The sequence below is a fragment of the Pogoniulus pusillus genome, chromosome 3, assembly GCF_015220805.1.
Source record: "Pogoniulus pusillus isolate bPogPus1 chromosome 3, bPogPus1.pri, whole genome shotgun sequence".
Taxonomy (NCBI): domain Eukaryota; kingdom Metazoa; phylum Chordata; class Aves; order Piciformes; family Lybiidae; genus Pogoniulus; species Pogoniulus pusillus.
The window spans coordinates 19,227,123-19,245,130 of NC_087266.1; the positions used below are offsets into that span (position 1 = coordinate 19,227,123).

The 18,008-nt window shown below is 41.4% G+C and overlaps 1 protein-coding gene across 8 annotated transcripts in view; it reads left to right on the top strand.

Moving 5' to 3' along the window:
- The window catches only part of ZMYM2 (zinc finger MYM-type containing 2), a 103,585-nt gene that overhangs the window by 57,366 nt on the left and 28,211 nt on the right, over positions 1-18,008 (top strand). For all 8 annotated transcript variants that reach the window (XM_064171398.1, XM_064171439.1, XM_064171407.1 and 5 more), the window contains 3 exons: positions 193-309; positions 914-1,064; positions 15,157-15,329. In XM_064171398.1, the coding sequence (XP_064027468.1) occupies positions 193-309; positions 914-1,064; positions 15,157-15,329 (441 nt within the window). The remainder of the gene's footprint in view (positions 1-192; positions 310-913; positions 1,065-15,156; positions 15,330-18,008) is intronic.

An 18,008-nucleotide genomic window follows, 5' to 3' on the forward strand; every position in this document is an offset into this window, starting at 1 on the left:
AAGGATAAAGATTTGAGATGGGAAAAACATGCGATATCAATGGAAAAGACTAACCTGTTATGCTTTTGCCAGTAGTGCTCCTGAATTGATTTATAAACTCTTGGTTCTTAAACACTATAAGCTTAATTGAAATGACACATTTTACTCACTTTATTTTTTTTAGTGATGTGTATGTGAATTTATGTTTTTCAGACTCTCGGTGTGCAGTCTTCAACAAATGGTCAGTTCGTCTCTCCTAGTGATATCCAATTGAAATGTAATTATTGCAAAAATTCTTTTTGTTCAAAGCCAGAAGTACTGGAATGGGAGGTAAGGGCTTGGGTTTGGTTTTTTTTTTTTTCTGTTACTTTTAGAATGTTAACCTGTTTAATTTTAAACCTGTATCTTCAGTACAGTTTTTCTAAGTAGCTATTTTGTAAGTTATTGAAGCTTGAAAAATTAAGTTAATAAAATCTACCTGGTTCTGTAGAACGTCAAGGTGAAAACAGAAGTCTGCTCATAAACAACAAATTAAAAAGCATCTATGGGTTTTAAAGAAATTGGTAATTTCTTAGATCAACTCTGGAACTCTGAAGCCTACTTTCGTCTTCAATTATTGAATGACTGGATACGATAGATTGTTGTTACACATCTTTATGAACTGAGAGAAGTGTCTGAAGAGCTTATGCTAAAATCAGTTGGCATGTTTTCTCTTTAGCATTTTCATATGAAATTGTAGCATTCACTGTCAGCTTGAGTGAGAGCTTTAAATTTTTAATGTTATAAGTCACGCTGTAATTGTGTATTTGCGCTGCTGTTTGCTTTGCACGTTAAAGTCGTTATCCTGATGGCAAACTATTAAACTTACACTATCCAGACTGTAAGATTTTTATCCCTAAACCCTATTCATGATGCTCTGCAACTTTGCATTTAGAACAAAGTGTATCAGTTCTGCAGCAGAGCGTGTTCTGATGATTACAAGAAACTACACTGCATAGTGACGTACTGTGAATACTGTCAAGAGGAGAAAACGCTACATGAGACGGTGAATTTCTCTGGCATCAAAAGACCCTTTTGTAGCGAAGGTATGATTTTTTTTTCCCCCTAAAGTATTGGTCATTGCAATTCTACTGCATTTGACTTGCTGTGTTAATATTTAATGTTAAATTTTAAGGTAACGACTCATTCTCTTGTACTTGAAGCTAAATCACAAGTTTCTTCATTATTATTATTATTGAGCACATGTAGCTGTTAATTTATCTGTACTGCTTTTGTAGCCTTTGGTTGAGTATTTCACCTTTTACTCCAGATTCAAGAGGAGTAGGTGAAATTCTTATGCAAGAGTGTGTATAAATATGTACACATATGCACCTACATACATGTATATTCACCAAGAAAATGACACATTATTTGCTGAAGAACCTGTACCAACACTAACTGTATTGAGGAATACACTGATTCACAGATTGCACTGGGTTAGAAAGGACTCAAAAAGGTCATGTTGTCCAACTCCCCTGCAGTGAGCAGAGGTATCTTTAACTAGATCAGGCTGCCCAGGGCCACATCAAGTCTGATCTCAAATGTTTCCAAGGACAGGGCCTCAACCACGACCCTAGGCAACCTGTTTTCTTTAATTAGTATGATAGTGGAAATTCTATGTTGGGTTAGAATGGTTATTCAAACAATAATTCAAGTGATGCCTGTTGATGTATGTTGAATACTGTCATTATAATATTCCCTATTAATGATTTGGATTTTCAAAAAGAAAACAAACAACAAAGGAGGTAAATGGGCATAGAATTCTTTTAAGTTTAATTATAATACTGTTTTAAGAGAAGAAGTAAAGTACAGTCTTAACAAGAACCTATCCTTTCCACTTCTGGTGAGCTGTGTTTTAGTACTAGTATTTAACCTTTATCTTAGAAGTTAACTATGAGTTTGGATTACCTGTCTCTGGGGAATATAGTGAATATTTTTGTTATTTAACTCAACTAATAATACTTTCACAATCATTTGATAAACCCTGATAAAGAGCTCTGCTTTCAAGCAGATTAAACTGCAGATGTGCCAGTTTACTAGTAGCAGGATCGAGTTAAGCTGGAGAGGGGTGGAGTTGCGGGATTGGAGGCAGCTTTCCCTGCCTGCTATTCCCTTACAGCTGTAGACTCTGCAATCTTGTTTTTGATGACTGCAGTGTGGTGCCTTGCTTTCTTTGCCATCATTACTTTCTACTTGTGTTCTGGACCGCAAACTGATAGCCAGTGCTATATAGATTAGAAAAAAATGAGATAAAGCAAGGCCCAGTTCTACAGTGTGTCATTGCAGCACTCAGTAACATCCACCTAGAAACTGTTTCTGTAAATAAAACAGTTCCACAGGAAATACTCAAAGATAAGAGCAAAGGGGTTCTTGGGCTGGAGATGGCAGTGTATGCTGGTGTCACTATGAATACTTAAAACTCCCTTGAGTTTAAAGCCTGGTGGCTGCCACAACAGAATGAGTGAAATTCATAATGCGAGCTATGCCACATTACTACTTCCTTAGAGACATATCTGTACAGGGAAGCTCAACAGATATATGTGTATTTACTATTTGAAAATTAGAGCAAGGAAAGAAACAAAATCATTCCTTCCTGCAAGAATACAATTATGAAATGGGGGAAATTCACTGCCTAGGTACAGTGTTTGTATATGTTGGACTGCCAGCTTAAGAGCAAAGGCGATCTTTATGAGGATTATGCCAAATGTTACCATTAGAATAAAGTTTATTGGCTTACTGTGATGATCTGAACCACTGACTACTAGAAGGAAGGTAGGCAAAACCACCTTTAAGTAGAATGTAACATGAATATATATTGCACACATGTATTTGCTATAGCTTAGGTCCGCTTTGTGATGCTGTGGGATAACTGCTTACCATGGGACGGGAATGCAAGTTAATGTAGTGCACTTCAGAAGCAAATGTATTTACAACCAGATGTTTGTGTTGTCTCAGGTGGCTGAAAGAAGGAGTCTTGTAAAGATAAAATGGCCCTGTTTCAGCTTAAATGAATGAAGCAAGGCTAAAACAGCAAAACTACGGAACTTCCAAACCAATTTCAGAGGCTGTAGTGCCTGAGAAAAGCTCAATTAACTGCAATTTTAGCAATAAAGTTGTTAGCCCTCAGGATTCCAATGAGACAAAGAGACCATCTAAACATACATGACTGTGTTGCTCAGCTCCACCCAAATCATGCTAAACGTCATCTAGAAGGCAGAGACAGACAGGCTTAGGGCATTAAAAAAATGAGAGAGGAACATCTCTCTGGGTGGGTAAAGACTGGATTTAGCAGGTATGAGGATAGTCTACGTGCTGTGCTCCTTTCCCTTCACCCACCACAGGGATGCCTTCCTGGTAAGAACTGCCCATTAACTACATGGCTTAACTTCTGCTGTGTTCCTACTCCGTATTAGAGCTACTGCAGATTTATGTCTCCAGCTTTGTTGGATGTTACGAGGATTTGTTCACTTGAGCTCAATCTTGCAGTTTGTGCATTTATCACTGGCAGTCCCAAAGCTGTTATATCTGTTGCCTTAATAAATTCAACCTTTTGATTATTCTAAGTTTCTGAACCCTGTACCAGTGGATGTCCTTATTGGAGCACTGTAAAAAAAGCCAGGCAAACTGGTCAAACAGTTCCAGTAAGAGTCCTGGGCTCAGACAGAGATTTGGATCTTACCCATAACATAGCACATGCATATGTAAAAAAGCTGTGTTACTCAGTGAAAAATAACTGCTGACCTGGACAGAAGGTCTGTAAGAAATGACCTAGGCCCTGTATTTTAAAGGAAAACCAACAGTGGTCATTGCTGCAGGAACAGTGGAATCCAAGAGTTCAGAGTTTTTAGAATATGCTGTGGGGAAGAGAAGGCCAGGTCTCTAGATGGACTGAGTGGAGGTCCACAAATAGAATTTCCATCATCACAGGCCATAGACTTCCTTCTGCTGTCTTTGAGGCATCCAAACACAAAGTTTTCCCTTGATGTCATGGTACTTTTCCAGAAATGTCCCAGATGTCTGTGAAGTAGAAAAATTAGTGGGTGTACTAAGCAGATTTGTTGGATATGGAGGCCATGCTGGTTTTGGTATTGCAAAGTGTTCAAGAAATGTCACCAACATAGATTAGTTTGTTGAGTATGCCATTATTTGTCACCAGGAGACAGTGTGTTATGATCTGAGAAGAAATAACCTGAGGGGCTCAGTCACAGAAATTAGTGGCATTTTTGGAAGAAGTTGAACTGCCCAGGGAAAATACTGCAAAATTTAATGTGTGTGTTTATAAAAGAAGGCTCCTAGAAAAAAAAATCAACAGAAGTTAAACCGGTATTGAAGTTTCTTCAAGAGTGCTTGTTTGTTCATCTTCAAGCTAAGGTCAGCCACAGGTACCTCTTGCCCAGGACCTTGACCGCCTGGGCAGATGGGCAGAGTCCAATGGGATGGGGTTCAATAGCTCCAAGTGCAGGGTGCTGCACTTTGGCTACAACAACCCCATGCAGAGATACAGGCTGGGGTCGGAGTGGCTGGAGAGCAGCCAGACAGAGAGGGATCTGGGGGTGCTGATTGATACCCGCCTGAACATGAGCCAGCAGTGTGCCCAGGTGGCCAAGAGAGCCAGTGGCATCCTGGCCTGCATCAGGAATGGTGTGGTCAGCAGGAGCAGGGAGGTCATTCTGCCCCTGTACTCTGCACTGGTTAGACCACACCTTGAGTTTTGTGTTCAGTTCTGGGCTCCCCAGTTTAAAAGGGACACTGAGATGCTTGAGCGTGTCCAGAGAAGGGCGACGAGGCTGGTGAGAGGCGTTGAGCACAGCCCTACGAGGAGAGGCTGAGGGAGCTGGGATTGTTTAGCCTGGAGAAGAGGAGGCTCAGGGGTGACCTTATTGCTGTCTACAACTACCTGAAGGGTGGTTGTGGCCAGGAGGAGGTTGCTCTCTTCTCTCAGGTGGCCAGCACCAGAACAAGAGGACACAGCCTCAGGCTGCACCAGGGGAGATTTAGGCTTGAGGTGAGGAGAAAGTTCTTCACTGAGAGAGTCATTGGACACTGGAATGGGTTGCCTGAGGAGGTGGTGGAGTCGTCGTCTCTGGGGCACTTCAAGGCAAGGTTGGACGTGGCACTTGGTGCCATGGTCTAGCCTTGAGCTCTGTGGTAAAGGGTTGGACTTGATGATCTGTGAGGTCTCTTCCAACCCTAATGATACTGTGATACTGTGATACTGTGACTGCCTGTGCCTGCTTAGCTGAAGTACTGAAGGTGCTGTCATGCCTCTGCTCCCATTCTTCAGAAACACTGTTTAGTGAATGTATGCCACGGAGGGGTATTCTGCCGCCTACGCCGATTTTGGCGGAGGGGAGAAATTAATTGGTGTGAGATAATCTTCTATAAAAATAGATATTTATTAACCTCAATATTCTGAACTCTCGCCACCCCCAACCACTGTATGTTTAATATTAAAAAGATTCTACACAGTTGTGGAAACATTCTAGGATTGATATCTACAGTAACTTAAGTAGCAAACATTCAAACTATAAACAGAGAGGGGATTTTTCCCCGCGGCTTAATGCCACTCAGGATCTATGTGCTGTTCGCCCAGCAGAGTGGGCTGGAAACTGTTTCTGCTCTATGGCAGAGGCAACAGATAGTACAGAGGCATTAAAGCATTCACTTACAGGTCTTATCAATCACCCTCCAGGGCTTTGTCACAGCCTATTACAAGTGTCCAAACTTCAGGGGAGTCTTTGCCCGTGGACTTTGAGGCTGGAGTCCTCCAGCTTCTGGGGAAATAGTCTCTGACCTTGTGCTGCTGGTTTCTTCTGGATGCTCTCTCCAGGGGTACGTAGGCAGGATCTCAGGTGCAGAGGCAGGGTGTCATGCTGTCTCAGCACGATGGAACGCTAGCTAGCAGGCCGATCACATGCAGACAGTTGGGGTCTGCTTCTGGTTAATCGGCGGCAGTGGCACGTTCCCCAGGCAATGATAAGGCAGTGGATGTGCAAGGGTCTGTCTGAGTTAGCTGGGGCAAATACAAAGTGTGGGAGGGGCGGGGTAATCCCCAAACCATCACAGTGTGCACAGCTGGCTGGGAGTCTGTGGGCTCCGTAGGTATATAGGCAGGCTTAAGTGAGCTCTGCAAGTGAGTATGCAGGCAGGGGAGTCCGAGCAGTCGGAAGAGTCCGAGCATGTTGTTTACCTGTGTACCCCTATTTATTAGATGTGGGCCGAGATTAATGGCCCTTTGGCCACTAGAATGACCAATCAGGTTGGCAGTCAGCCAAACCTTACCATACTAGGCAAAAGCCACTTGCCTGGACTTTCCAAACATGGTAATCAGATGGGCCTAGCACTAGGCAGGCAGGAGCTGGGCATGTGGGGGCTTACACAATCAGGCATCCTGGGCAGGCCAGACTTTATGGCACCAGGTCTGTTGTGCCTCTTTGTGCTCGTTTAATAGGTTTACCTCTGGTGCAGGCAGAGAGACATGTCCAGGCAGGGCAGGGCAAGGCATAAATAAGCCTATTTTCAGGCCTACAGGCCCTCCATGACAATGTAAAATTCCATATGACAGGTGGTTTGCATTAAAAAAACTGTCTGTTAAAAGCTGACAGTTTTGTGCTTTACAGAGCTGTTTCCTCACCCTGCTGCTCAGACAGTGGTCTACCTTGTCAGAGTAACTTCTGCTTGCTATGGTAGCTTTTCAGATATGTGAGATAGTTTGTTTTTTTCTTCTGACCAATTATTTTGGTACTGTTATGATATGTTAATTTATTAATAAATATTAATAACCAGACAAAAAATCAATAAACTATAGAAACCTATTTATTGATATTAAATCTCACCAGAAATGGTTTGAATGCACGGTTGTGGGTGTTTTCACAGAGGGAACAAGCCATTTGGAACAGTTAAAAACTACAAATGCAAACATTAATTTGAGCTGTTGGAGAGATTCTTGTGGTCAATATGCTGCTTGCCCTCTAGAGGGAATCGAGAGGCTCCTTTCTGCTGAAGCAGGAGGCACAATCAATTAATACAGAATCAAATCAGAACTTTGATTACAAAGAGGCTTTTTGGAATACTTGCTCACAAATGAGTACCTCTAGATTTCTGGGGCTGCATTATAGTCCCAGGCAGTACCCACACACTTGGAAGGGTTGCTGTTGGTAATTTGGTAGCTGATGGAGGCTTTTGGAGTTTCTCCCAGGGCTTCAGCAGAGTGCTGGGGGTTAGCACTGTCTCTGACCTGGTCTTGATTCCTTCCAGGGCAGACGGTGTGTAGGCAGACACGACGTCTTGCTGGTGGCTAATTCTTGCCTACAGCATGGAGGCACTTCATCCCTCTCCCTGGTAAACTGAGGCACGGCAGTTTCCAGGTGGGCAAACTTGTAACATCAAAGCTTGTTAAACAGCAAAGCTGGTCTGGAGCGTGGCAAGGCAGAGCACACTGTTTGACAGGCTTGCTCATATTTGTTAATTGCCTAAGCGAGGTCTCTCATTTGTCCACAGAGATTCACCAGTCAGAATGGCACCTTACCAAAACTGACCATATTAGGTGAAGCCAGGCCATGCATAATGTGGTGGTTTGGGTGTTCCCCACCCCCTCACACTTTAGAAGGTACCCAACTAGACTCAGCTGGCTCTGGGAATATGAATGAAGCTATTTATTTACAGCTGGCACAATATACAAGCAGATATTTACAGTATATACAGTTATATACAGAAATATACAAGGTAAAAGTAATACAGAAACACAACTCCCCTCCCAGAAATCTGAGTCCCCAGGAGGGGCTCCCAACCACCCCTGCACCTTCCCCCTGCCCCTCTCAACCTTACCCCAGTCCCAAGGAGGAATGGAGGTTCGGCCAAGAGGTTAAGAAGCAAAGGTGAGTGGCAGGTGAGGTTGGGGAGATGCAGCTCAGTCAGCAGCCCAAGGCAGAGTGAGAGAAAATGGCGAGAGTGCTATCTGATGTTTTCCTTTCTTGTTCAGCAAGACTCTGAGGGAAGTTGACATCACCATTGGTTTCCTTTCTCAGCCTATAATCTACTTTTTCTCACCAAAACACTCTAGCCTGCTTCAAACTAGCACACATAAACAGGTGTATACACCTTATTTTTCCACCAAAGCAGGCTCAGTGTCTCCAGGCTTTTTGACTTCTTTCCTGTGCTGCTCCCCACTTCAGCAGAGGGAGAAAGGGAACGTGGGATCATGCCTGGACAAGCCAGGACATGTATTAGGCCTATATTGGCCTTCCATAACAGGTACTATCCTTCTAAGATAAATTCTAACCGAGAGTCTGATGGAATCCATGTGGGTTTTGTTTTTTTGAAGACTCATTTAGTGTTGAGTTGGAATAACCTGGCAAAAGGGACAACTGTAAAGTAGGAAATGACTTAAATACTGTGAAATGTATAATGCATAAAAACATCCTTTCACAAATGCAAGAGCCATGTTGTCATTGAGGAAGGGTATTCCTTTGCCAAGTGGCAGTCAGCTTTAGAGGGATTTTGAGTTACCTGAGTTATTCTGAGGCAATATGATCTTCTTTGACTGCTATAGATAAGGGTTGCAGTTGGACATCTCTGCTGATATCAATTTGAATCACAGCACTTTTTGTTAGGGAGCTCCAACTGGTGCAGTGCAGTTTTTCAGGCCATATCAAAAAAGCCAGCAGCATCCTGGCTGGTATTAGAAATGCTGTGTACAGCAGGAGTAGGGAGGTGATTTTCCCCTTGTGCTCAGCTTTGGTGAGGCCACACCTCGAGTATGGTGTTCAGTTTTGGGCACCTCAGTGCAAGAGGAATGTGGAGGTGCTGGAGTGAGTGCAGAGGAGGGCAGCAAAGCTGGTGTAGAGCCTGGAGAATAAATCATACAAAGAGTGACTGAGTGAGCTGGGGCTGTGTAGTTTGAAAAAGAGGAGCCTGAGGGGACATCTCATTGCAGTCTACTGCTGCCTGGAAGGATGTTGTGAAGAGGTTGGTGCTGGGCTCTTCTCATAGGTAAATAGTGATAGAACAAGAAGGAGCAGCCTCAGGCTGCCCATGTGGCCAAGAGAGCCAGTGGCATCCTGGCCTGCATCAGGAATGGTGTGGTCAGCAGGAGCAGGGAGGTCATTCTGCCCCTGTACTCTGCACTGGTTAGACCACACCTTGAGTACTGTGTTCAGTTCTGGGCTCCCCAGTTTAAAAGGGACATTGAGATGCTTGAGCGTGTCCAGAGAAGGGCGACGAGGCTGGTGAGAGGCGTTGAGCACAGCCCTACGAGGAGAGGCTGAGGGAGCTGGGATTGTTTAGCCTGGAGAAGAGGAGGCTCAGGGGTGACCTTATTGTTGTCTGCAACTACCTGAGGGGTGGTTGTGGCCAGGAGGAGGTTGCTCTCTTCTCTCAGGTGGCCAGCACCAGAACAAGAGGACACAGCCTCAGGCTGCGCCAGGGGAGATTTAGGCTTGAGGTGAGGAGAAAGTTCTTCACTGAGAGAGTCATTGGACACTGGAATGGACTGCCCGGGGAGGTGGTGGAGTCGCCTTCCCTGGGGCACTTCAAGGCAAGGTTGGATGTGGCACTTGGTGCCATGGTCTAGCCTTGAGCTCTGTGGTAAAGGGTTGGACTTGATGATCTGTGAGGTCTCTTCCAACCCTGATGATACTATGATACTACTAAGCTGCGACTGGGTAGGTTTATACTGGACATTAGGAGAAATTTGTTCATGAAATGAGCGGTCAGGCATTGGAGTGGGCTGTCCAGGGAGGGTGGTTGAGTGGCCAACTCTTGAGTGTGTTTAATGATCATTTCGTTGTGGTGCCTGGACATAGGGTTTAGGGGTGAAGCTTGTAGAGTAGGGTTATAGGTTGGATATGGTGATCCTGAGGCTCATTTCCAACCTGAGTGCTTCTGTGATTCTGTGATTTTTTTTAGTAGACTGGTATTAAACTTTTCAGATGCAGATGACTATTCCAAACAAGTTTTATTACTGTAAAAGCTCAAAAATGCTTTTCTGGTGATAAAAATGAGTTAAGGTTAAGAAGACAGCATATGCAAATCAGAAAAGTCACTTCTTTAACAGGCAGGCTTGCTGCAGCAGCATGAAGTGGCTGTGCTCAAGGAAAGCGTAGCTCTGTGTCTTGCCAGACTAATGCATGTGGAAGAGCTACAGTGTTGGATTTTGTACTATTCCACTTAAGGAAGAGTCTGTAGGTGTCATTTCCAATCAAAGCTTGTTGGATATATGTCTTCTGGAATGATGAAATAATTCTAACTTTTTAACCTGGATTTTGATACTAATAGCAGCATTCTCATAGTTGAAAAACTTGAAAGATAGAGCTGTGGTGAGGTAGAGGTTATACATTTATTTTCCTTGTGTCTTTAGAGGGAGGACACTAGTGCTTATCATTTAGATTTCGAGTAGAGATTGTGCTGGATATGGAGGGTTTTTTTTGTTCATGGAGAGCTAATTCCTAACAGTATCAACTGAAATCCTGTGCATTGATCAAGTACAGTGGTCCTTGTCAGATTGGTGCTATATTCTTTAGTGCTATATTCCACTGTTGTCTTTGAAGAGGTTTGAGATGATTCTTTAAGCAATGACAGCATTGACTGTTGGAGCTAAGTGGTGTTGACAGTGTAAGATGCTGAAGTTGGAGCACAACAAGAGGAAAGATTATAAAGATGCTTCTTAATAATCTGAAAGAAGAATTGAGTTAAAAAGATTTAAGAACAAGTGAAAGCTGAGTATATGGGTAATAGGAGGGAAGGTAAATGGAGGAGCTATTATTTAGTACCAGACAATAGCAGGATAAACTGAGGATGTGTACAGTTTCAGAGGTACCCTCTAGTAAATACAACCTTTAATTGCTTTTAGAATAGAACAGTTACTTTCTATAAAAGATATTATTCTCTGTGGTAAAAAGAGACTGGTGCTGAGGACTCAGGAAGTATTTCTAGACCAGTATTCCTTTTTCACAGCTGCTTATCATGTGAATGTGCTGAATTTCTCAATTCAGGCAGATGCTGCTGGTAGAATAGCATCAGCTGCTTAGTAGTTTGCTTGCACTAAGTCTGCAGACAGTCAAGTGAAGCATGTTTCCTACTCTGGGTAGCTCTGGTAGTACTCTGGGTAGGGCTGAAGCTCTTAGTTTTTAGGTCTGCCATGGTAGTGAAAGCATTCTTCACCTGAAATGTGACCTGAACATTTTAAGGCAACTGCTTCTGTGGCTGCCTGTCAGTAAGCCTCTGTTGCAGGTGTTCAGATCTGTATTCATAGAATCACAGAATCAACCAGGTTGGAAGGAACCTCCAAGATCATCCAGTCCAACCTATCACCCAGCCCTGTCCAGTTAACTAGACCATGGCACTAAGTGCCTCATCCAGTCTTTTCTTGAACACCTTCAGGGAGGGCGACTCCACCACTTTCCAGGAGAACCAAAATTCAGGGCTATTGGAAGGGATAGGTTTTGTGTTTGGTTTTGTTTGGAAGCCAGAATTCTAATAGAACAATTGAAAATACACTACATTGATTTAGTGGAAAATCAGCTGCTTTGTTTTTGCCCAGTTCAGACTGAGTTGGAGATACTTCATCTGACAGTGCTTCTTAGTGGTGTCTGAGACAGTTGACTTGAGAGTGATCTCCTGTTAGCACTTTGCTAAAAGATGTAATTAATTACCTGTGTAGCTTCAACCAAATGACTTTCACTTATATTTGTCTTCAAAATGAAGAGCTTTTTTCTCTTAGAGTAACTTTAAAGCACAAAGTAGTTCTGTCTGGTTGCATTGAAACTTGTGTGTGGTTCTGAGGCAGAAATACTGAGGAACTTAGGATTTTACTCATGTCTTTTTATTCAAAATGTTGGTGCTGTCAGCTGTTTGTCTTAGTGTTCATACTCAAGAACCTCACATACTCAGGTGAGTTAGGCTGGCCAAGCCCTCAGCGTATTGGTGTTGATATCATAAAGATCAGACAACCATTACTTTTTGAGCTACATATCCAGAGTGTGCTGTCAGTCAAAGCCTGGTTGTTAATGGCATCTACAAAGCCAGCATGGAAAAAGAAATCACTCAAAATGACAAGATCTTGAAGCAACCAAGTATTTCCCAATTGGGTGGATTAAGATACTTATAAGACATAAAAAACCTATCAGCTAAATCTGAAGAACATTGCTCATTATGTTTCAGAAAGTCCAGTACTTCAGTATGAAAAGTCTTCAGGATTGATAAAAGTCTTCTGTCAACATGCAGAGTTTTATAAAGGTGGATGTTTATCTTTTGCAGAGACCTCCCTCAGCAAGAATCCCTACAGTCAGTTATCTATAGAAAAAAATCAGTGTTTTGGCATTTAATCTTACTAACTGGAATTTCAGACTTTTGGATTCCTCTTACTTAATGTTCACTGTTCATTGTTTTCCGTGAGTCACAGATATGTAGGAGATGTTAACTGTAGAATATAAAGTTTCTTGCATGATGACTTTTTGTAGGGTGTTTAGCCAGGTGCACCTAGCTTACCTGATGGGTAGTAGAGTACTTCTGCTAATCTATAGCCTTGAAAGGTTGATGCGGCATTAAATTACCCTTTTGAGACATGACTGAGGAGGAAACACTGTGGTGCTGAGCTTTCTGTCTTTGAAATTGGACAGCAATTGAAACAATCTAATGCCTCATACCAGAGATACTGGCAAGAAGTTTTTTGTGTTTTTAACTCTTAGTTTGCTCAAACTGCTATTTTCAGGATTATTCTTTTTCAGAGCATCCAAATTAATTGCACAGTAAGGACAATGACTTGATTTGGCTTTTTGCATCTGCACTGCCCATTTTTCATGTTAGTAATTTTCTTTGTCCTCTTGTTAATGAATCAAATACATTAGAAAAAGGCACGGTTATTATCTACAGTGTTTTATTTTTACATTATGCTATAATTGCCTTGTTTTGATGATAGAAAATTTCAGCTTGCAATGCTACAAGCTTTGCTAAAAAATAAAATTTCTCCATATCCTTTGTTTTTTGGATGATGCTGTCTACTGAAGTTTCCTCTTGCATTCTTTGCAAAATCATAGAACTTTAGAGGTTGGAAGGGACCTCCAAAGATCATCAAATCCAACCCTCTGCCAAGGCAGGATCCCTTAGGCTTGTTTGCACAGGAATGCATCCAGGAGAGTTTTGAAAGTCTCCAGAGGAGGAGACTCCACAACTTCTCTGGGCAGATTGTTCCAGTACTCTGTCACCCTCACTGCACAGAAGTTTCTCCTCATGTTGAGCTGGAACCTTCTATGTTCCAGTTTGTAGCCATTGCTCCTTGTCTGCTGATCACCAAAAAGAGATTGGCCCCATCCACTTGACACCCACCCCTCAGATATTTGTACACATTGATCAGATCTCCTCTCAGTATTCTCCACACTAAACAGCCTCAGGTCTCCCAGTCTCTCTCCACAGGGGAGATGCTCAAGTCCCTCAGTCATCCATGTGGCTCTCTGCTGGACTCTCTCCAGCAACAGTCCCTGTCTCTCTTGAGCTGGGGAGTCCAAAACTGGACATAGTATTCCAGGTGTGGTCTCAGCAGGGAAGAGCAGAGTTAGAGAAGAACCTGCCTAGACCTGCTGGCCACACTTTTCCTGATGCACCCAGGATGCCATTGCCTCTCTTGGCCCCAAGGGCACATTGCTGTCCCATGCAGAACTTGCTGTCCACGAGGACTCTGATGTCTTTCTCTGTGGAGCTGCTTTCTAGCAGGGCAGCCCTCAACCTGTACTGATGCTTGTTGTTGTTTCTCCCTAGCTGCAGGACCCTGCACTCATCCTTATTGAACTTCATAATGTTTGCTTTCACCCAGCTGAGCTTTCAATGATTCTTTTAAAATAGTATCTCAATTTCACACATAAGAAATTCTGTCTTACTGGAGAAGAACAGAAGTCATTTAGTTGAAATTACTGAATACATTGTAATATTCTGTATGTCAGAGGAAGTATGCTACATGTTGAGTTGTATAGCTTACTATAATTACAAGAGCCTGCATGTGTTAGACTGTGTGCCCTAGCAATGTGGACACATCAAAGACTTAGGTTCTGATCATGGTGGTACTGTGATACTTTGGAGATCATAAAAACTGGTGCAATACTTTGGATTAAAGGTCTGTGTAGATGCTGCCTCATGCCTCTAGTGTTTCATATAGACAGTTAACAGCATGAGAGGGTGAATTTCTCTAAAATTTAACCACAATTAGAGACTCGTGGTATATCATTTAGATGTTTTCCCAGTTGACCCTGGATTTAAGGTACTTTAAATACATTATAAGCTTAAAATAGCCTATATAGTAGAATAGGAAATTGGAAAAGACATCATAACATATTAAATGCATTCTAAGATTAATGCATTTAGTATATTAGAATGTCTTTTCTAATTTGCTTGAGGGAGGATCAGGTTACTGAGTTATTTGGCAACCTTTGTGTTATGACTGAAGAGGGGAAAAAAAACCCAAACAAACCAAAACCCAACAACTCAACCAACTCACCTGATGTGAAAAGAAAAAGATTCATTGCATACAAACTCCACGTAAGTTTTATATGTAAATTCCTATAATTGTATAATTTTTCACAGTATTGATGGATGCTTACTTTATGGTTCTGTTTTGAAAGAAACTCTTCAGTTCTTAGGTCATCATGTAACTATTAGTGTTCTTAAAAATCAGTGAGTTTTCTGAAGTATTGTATTAATATTAATAAAAGTAATAATCCTTGTTTGTTGTTGAAGACAGATGTTGTTCTCCTGGGTAATGTTATCTAGCTTAAAACTTCTGCTCATCGTTGTCTGGATGTGTAGCACTCAGAGGGTGCATAACTGAGCAATGTAACTCCAAATCAATGCTTTTGCATGGGTCTGTATGAAAAGAACATTATGTATTTTTTCTGACTGCTAATTCAGGGATTTGATAACAGAGTCAAACGTAGTGTTTTGATAAAGATGCAGCCACATGATGCCATAGAATTGTGCAGGAGAAGTACTCAGGTAAAAGTGTCTTGACATATATTCTATTATGCAACCTGAATTTGTCTGAAGCACCAATTGTAGCTGTTGTGGTATTAATCTGATTTTCAGTATTTAACTCTTAACTGTGATATCTCTGTAAAAATTACTTTGTTCCTAATGTTTAAAATCTGTTTCCAGGCTGCAAGCTGCTATATAAACAAGACTTTGCAAGACGGTTAGGACTGAGATGTGTTACTTGTAATTACTGCTCACAGCTGTGCAAAAAGGGAGCAACTAAGGAACTTGATGGTGTAGTGAGAGATTTCTGCAGTGAAGAGTGCTGTAAAAAATTTCAGGACTGGTACTACAAGGCAAGTAACTCAGAATTTTTGATGAGAGCTCCACAGTTTAAAAAACCAAAAATGCACATGCAAGGATATCTCAAGGACTATGCAGCAGATATGGCTTACTTTAGCAGGGCGTTCGCTACACAATAAGCAAATCCAGTAGTTCCATCACTTGACTTTTCCTAAGCCCTAGGGTGGCATTTTACCATCTGACTTTATTAATTCATTTGGAAAGGAAGTCTTGAGTTACAGAAAAGGAAATTGCTGTGTGTATTTCTTACTTTACAATTCCTTTTTTTATTCTCAATTGATACCATTTTTTTTCTTGTCAAAATGTGTTCAGAATGTTGAAAACGCTGTTAATAGAAGCTAGATGGTACCTTGAGTTGACCGGTGATAAAGTAGGTTAGCAGAGATCTTTGTCTTCCTGTTTTGCCTTCTTTTTTGCCATTCCTCTCTTTCACGGTTTGAAGTACAGAGGCTTTGATCATTCAGTGTTTCCCAGTGGAAAGAATGCCAAAGGGAAAAGCAAGACCAAATTGGATTTCTAGTAAAAGTTTAAATCAGACAACAGATGGCATCTGTTTATAAATCTCTGGAAGCTTAACTTACCTTGTGAAGCACAACCAGCAAATACTTCACGTTAAAAGTTTGGGGTCTTTTTCCATTTTTTGAAAGAAACAAAGGTGAAATTGTACTGGGTTTAGTGCCATGGATAAAAAATTGACCTCTGATGTGAACATCCTGGAAAGCTACACTGATAATGTCAGAACAAGAGCTACACTTGCAGATGCAGTTGTGGAAAAAAAGGGCTAGATACAATTCTGTAGTTCAGGATCATCTACCTACCACAAAAGAACTGAATCTCCAAAATATCAGATTATGTCTTCAGTGGCTGGTTCCAGAAATGTTACAGCCACCAACATGGTAGTCTTTGTTTCAAATAATGTATGTAGAAACTTATTAGACATTCCTGAAAGAAAACTACTGAAGACCAGAATATTTTTTATTCTGTCTCATGTGAAAATAAGAGTGGTGAAACTTGGCTGCAAAGTTCTTCAACTTGGTTAAATGTTAACTTCATACAATAATATTTAATCTATATGCCTTAAAATCTTGGGGTATTCAGTAAAGTTTATCAGTGTGGAAAAAGTGCCTTCTGATAGAGAATAAAGTTTTGGTGTGCTTTAGAAATCTCTTGGTGATTCAGCAAAGAGTATAGCCTGGGTGTGTGCATACCAAGTCAGTTTTATGTACATACAATTTGATGGAAGCATATACTCTGATTCAGGTTTGAGAAGCATTTGAACATTCCTGATTACAGGTTATCCTGTGGGATAAGTCAGTAACTTAACTGGCCCATTAAGTCTGCATAAGAGACATTGTTGGTACTGTGGTACAGGAGAGTTGAACACGATGCTGAGAGAAGGCAATTTAATCTAGACAGACTTGCTGATAACTGGTGACTTTTGACATTTCTGATGGTACTGAAGTATTAGATATTTTAACCTTTTGAATCTTACACTTAGTAGTGGAATTAGTGTTACATGATGTTGAATTGTTTGTAATTTTTTTTTTTTTACTTTCTCAAAATGCATTTTAAAGCCTTTGCCTAAGGTCTGGTTATAAAAGGGGTTTATTACATGGGGGAGATATGTAATAGGTATTGGGGAAATTGTATGTTTTGCTAGAATTGTCTTTTTTTTTTTAATTTACATCCTTAATGATAACTTTTCTCTCTTTTATAAAAGTCACTCCAGATACCTTGCATTGGCTAGTATGTTGTTAACTAATGTTCTTACCTAGCCATAAATAGATCAAGATCAAAATGCAGGAAGATTCAGTAGATACAGACCCCTCCCCAAGCTTGTACTTCATTTGCTGTTCTGTCTGTTAGCTTCTTAAGTATAGTTACTATGTATGAGCTTTGTCTCATTTATACAATATTCAGTGTTACCTTGAAGTTTCAATGAATGTATGCATGAAGAGAAATAAGTAGTTGTGGTGGTTTGGGTGTTCCCCGCCCCCCCCCACACTTTAGAAGTACCAACTAGACTCAGCTGGCTCTGGGAATATAAATGAAGCTATTTATTTACAGCTAGCACAATATACAAGCAGATATTTACAGTATATACAGTTATAGACAGAAATATACAAGGTAAAAGGGAATACAGAAACACAACTCCCCTCCCAGAAACCTGAGTCCCCAGGAGGGGCTCTCAACCACCCCTTCACCTTCCCCCTGCTTCTCTCAACCTTACCTCAGTCCCAAGGAAAAAAAGAGGTTCAGCCAAGAGGTTAAGAAGCAAAGGAGAGTGGCAGGTGAGGTTAGGGAGATGCAGCTCAGTCAAAGCCCAGCCTGAGAGTGAGAGAAAAAGGTGAGAGTGTTATCTAATGTTTTCCTTTCTTCTTCAGCAAGACTCTGAGGGGAGGAGACATCAGCATTGTTTTCCTTTCACAGCCTATGATCTAGTTCTTCTCACCAAAACATTCTACCCTGCTTCAAACTAGCACAGTAGTAATAACCTAGAAATGTTTTAACACCAGTGTTGTGTTCATTAAACAAGTGTTTGTCTCCATCTTCTTTGTCTACTCTTTTTCATGGACACATCTTTCTCATTTAGTATTATCTGAAAACATCTTAACTTTTAAAAATAATTAAGTATTTTAGGAGAACTTCCTTGAATGCCAGAATCTCAAAAA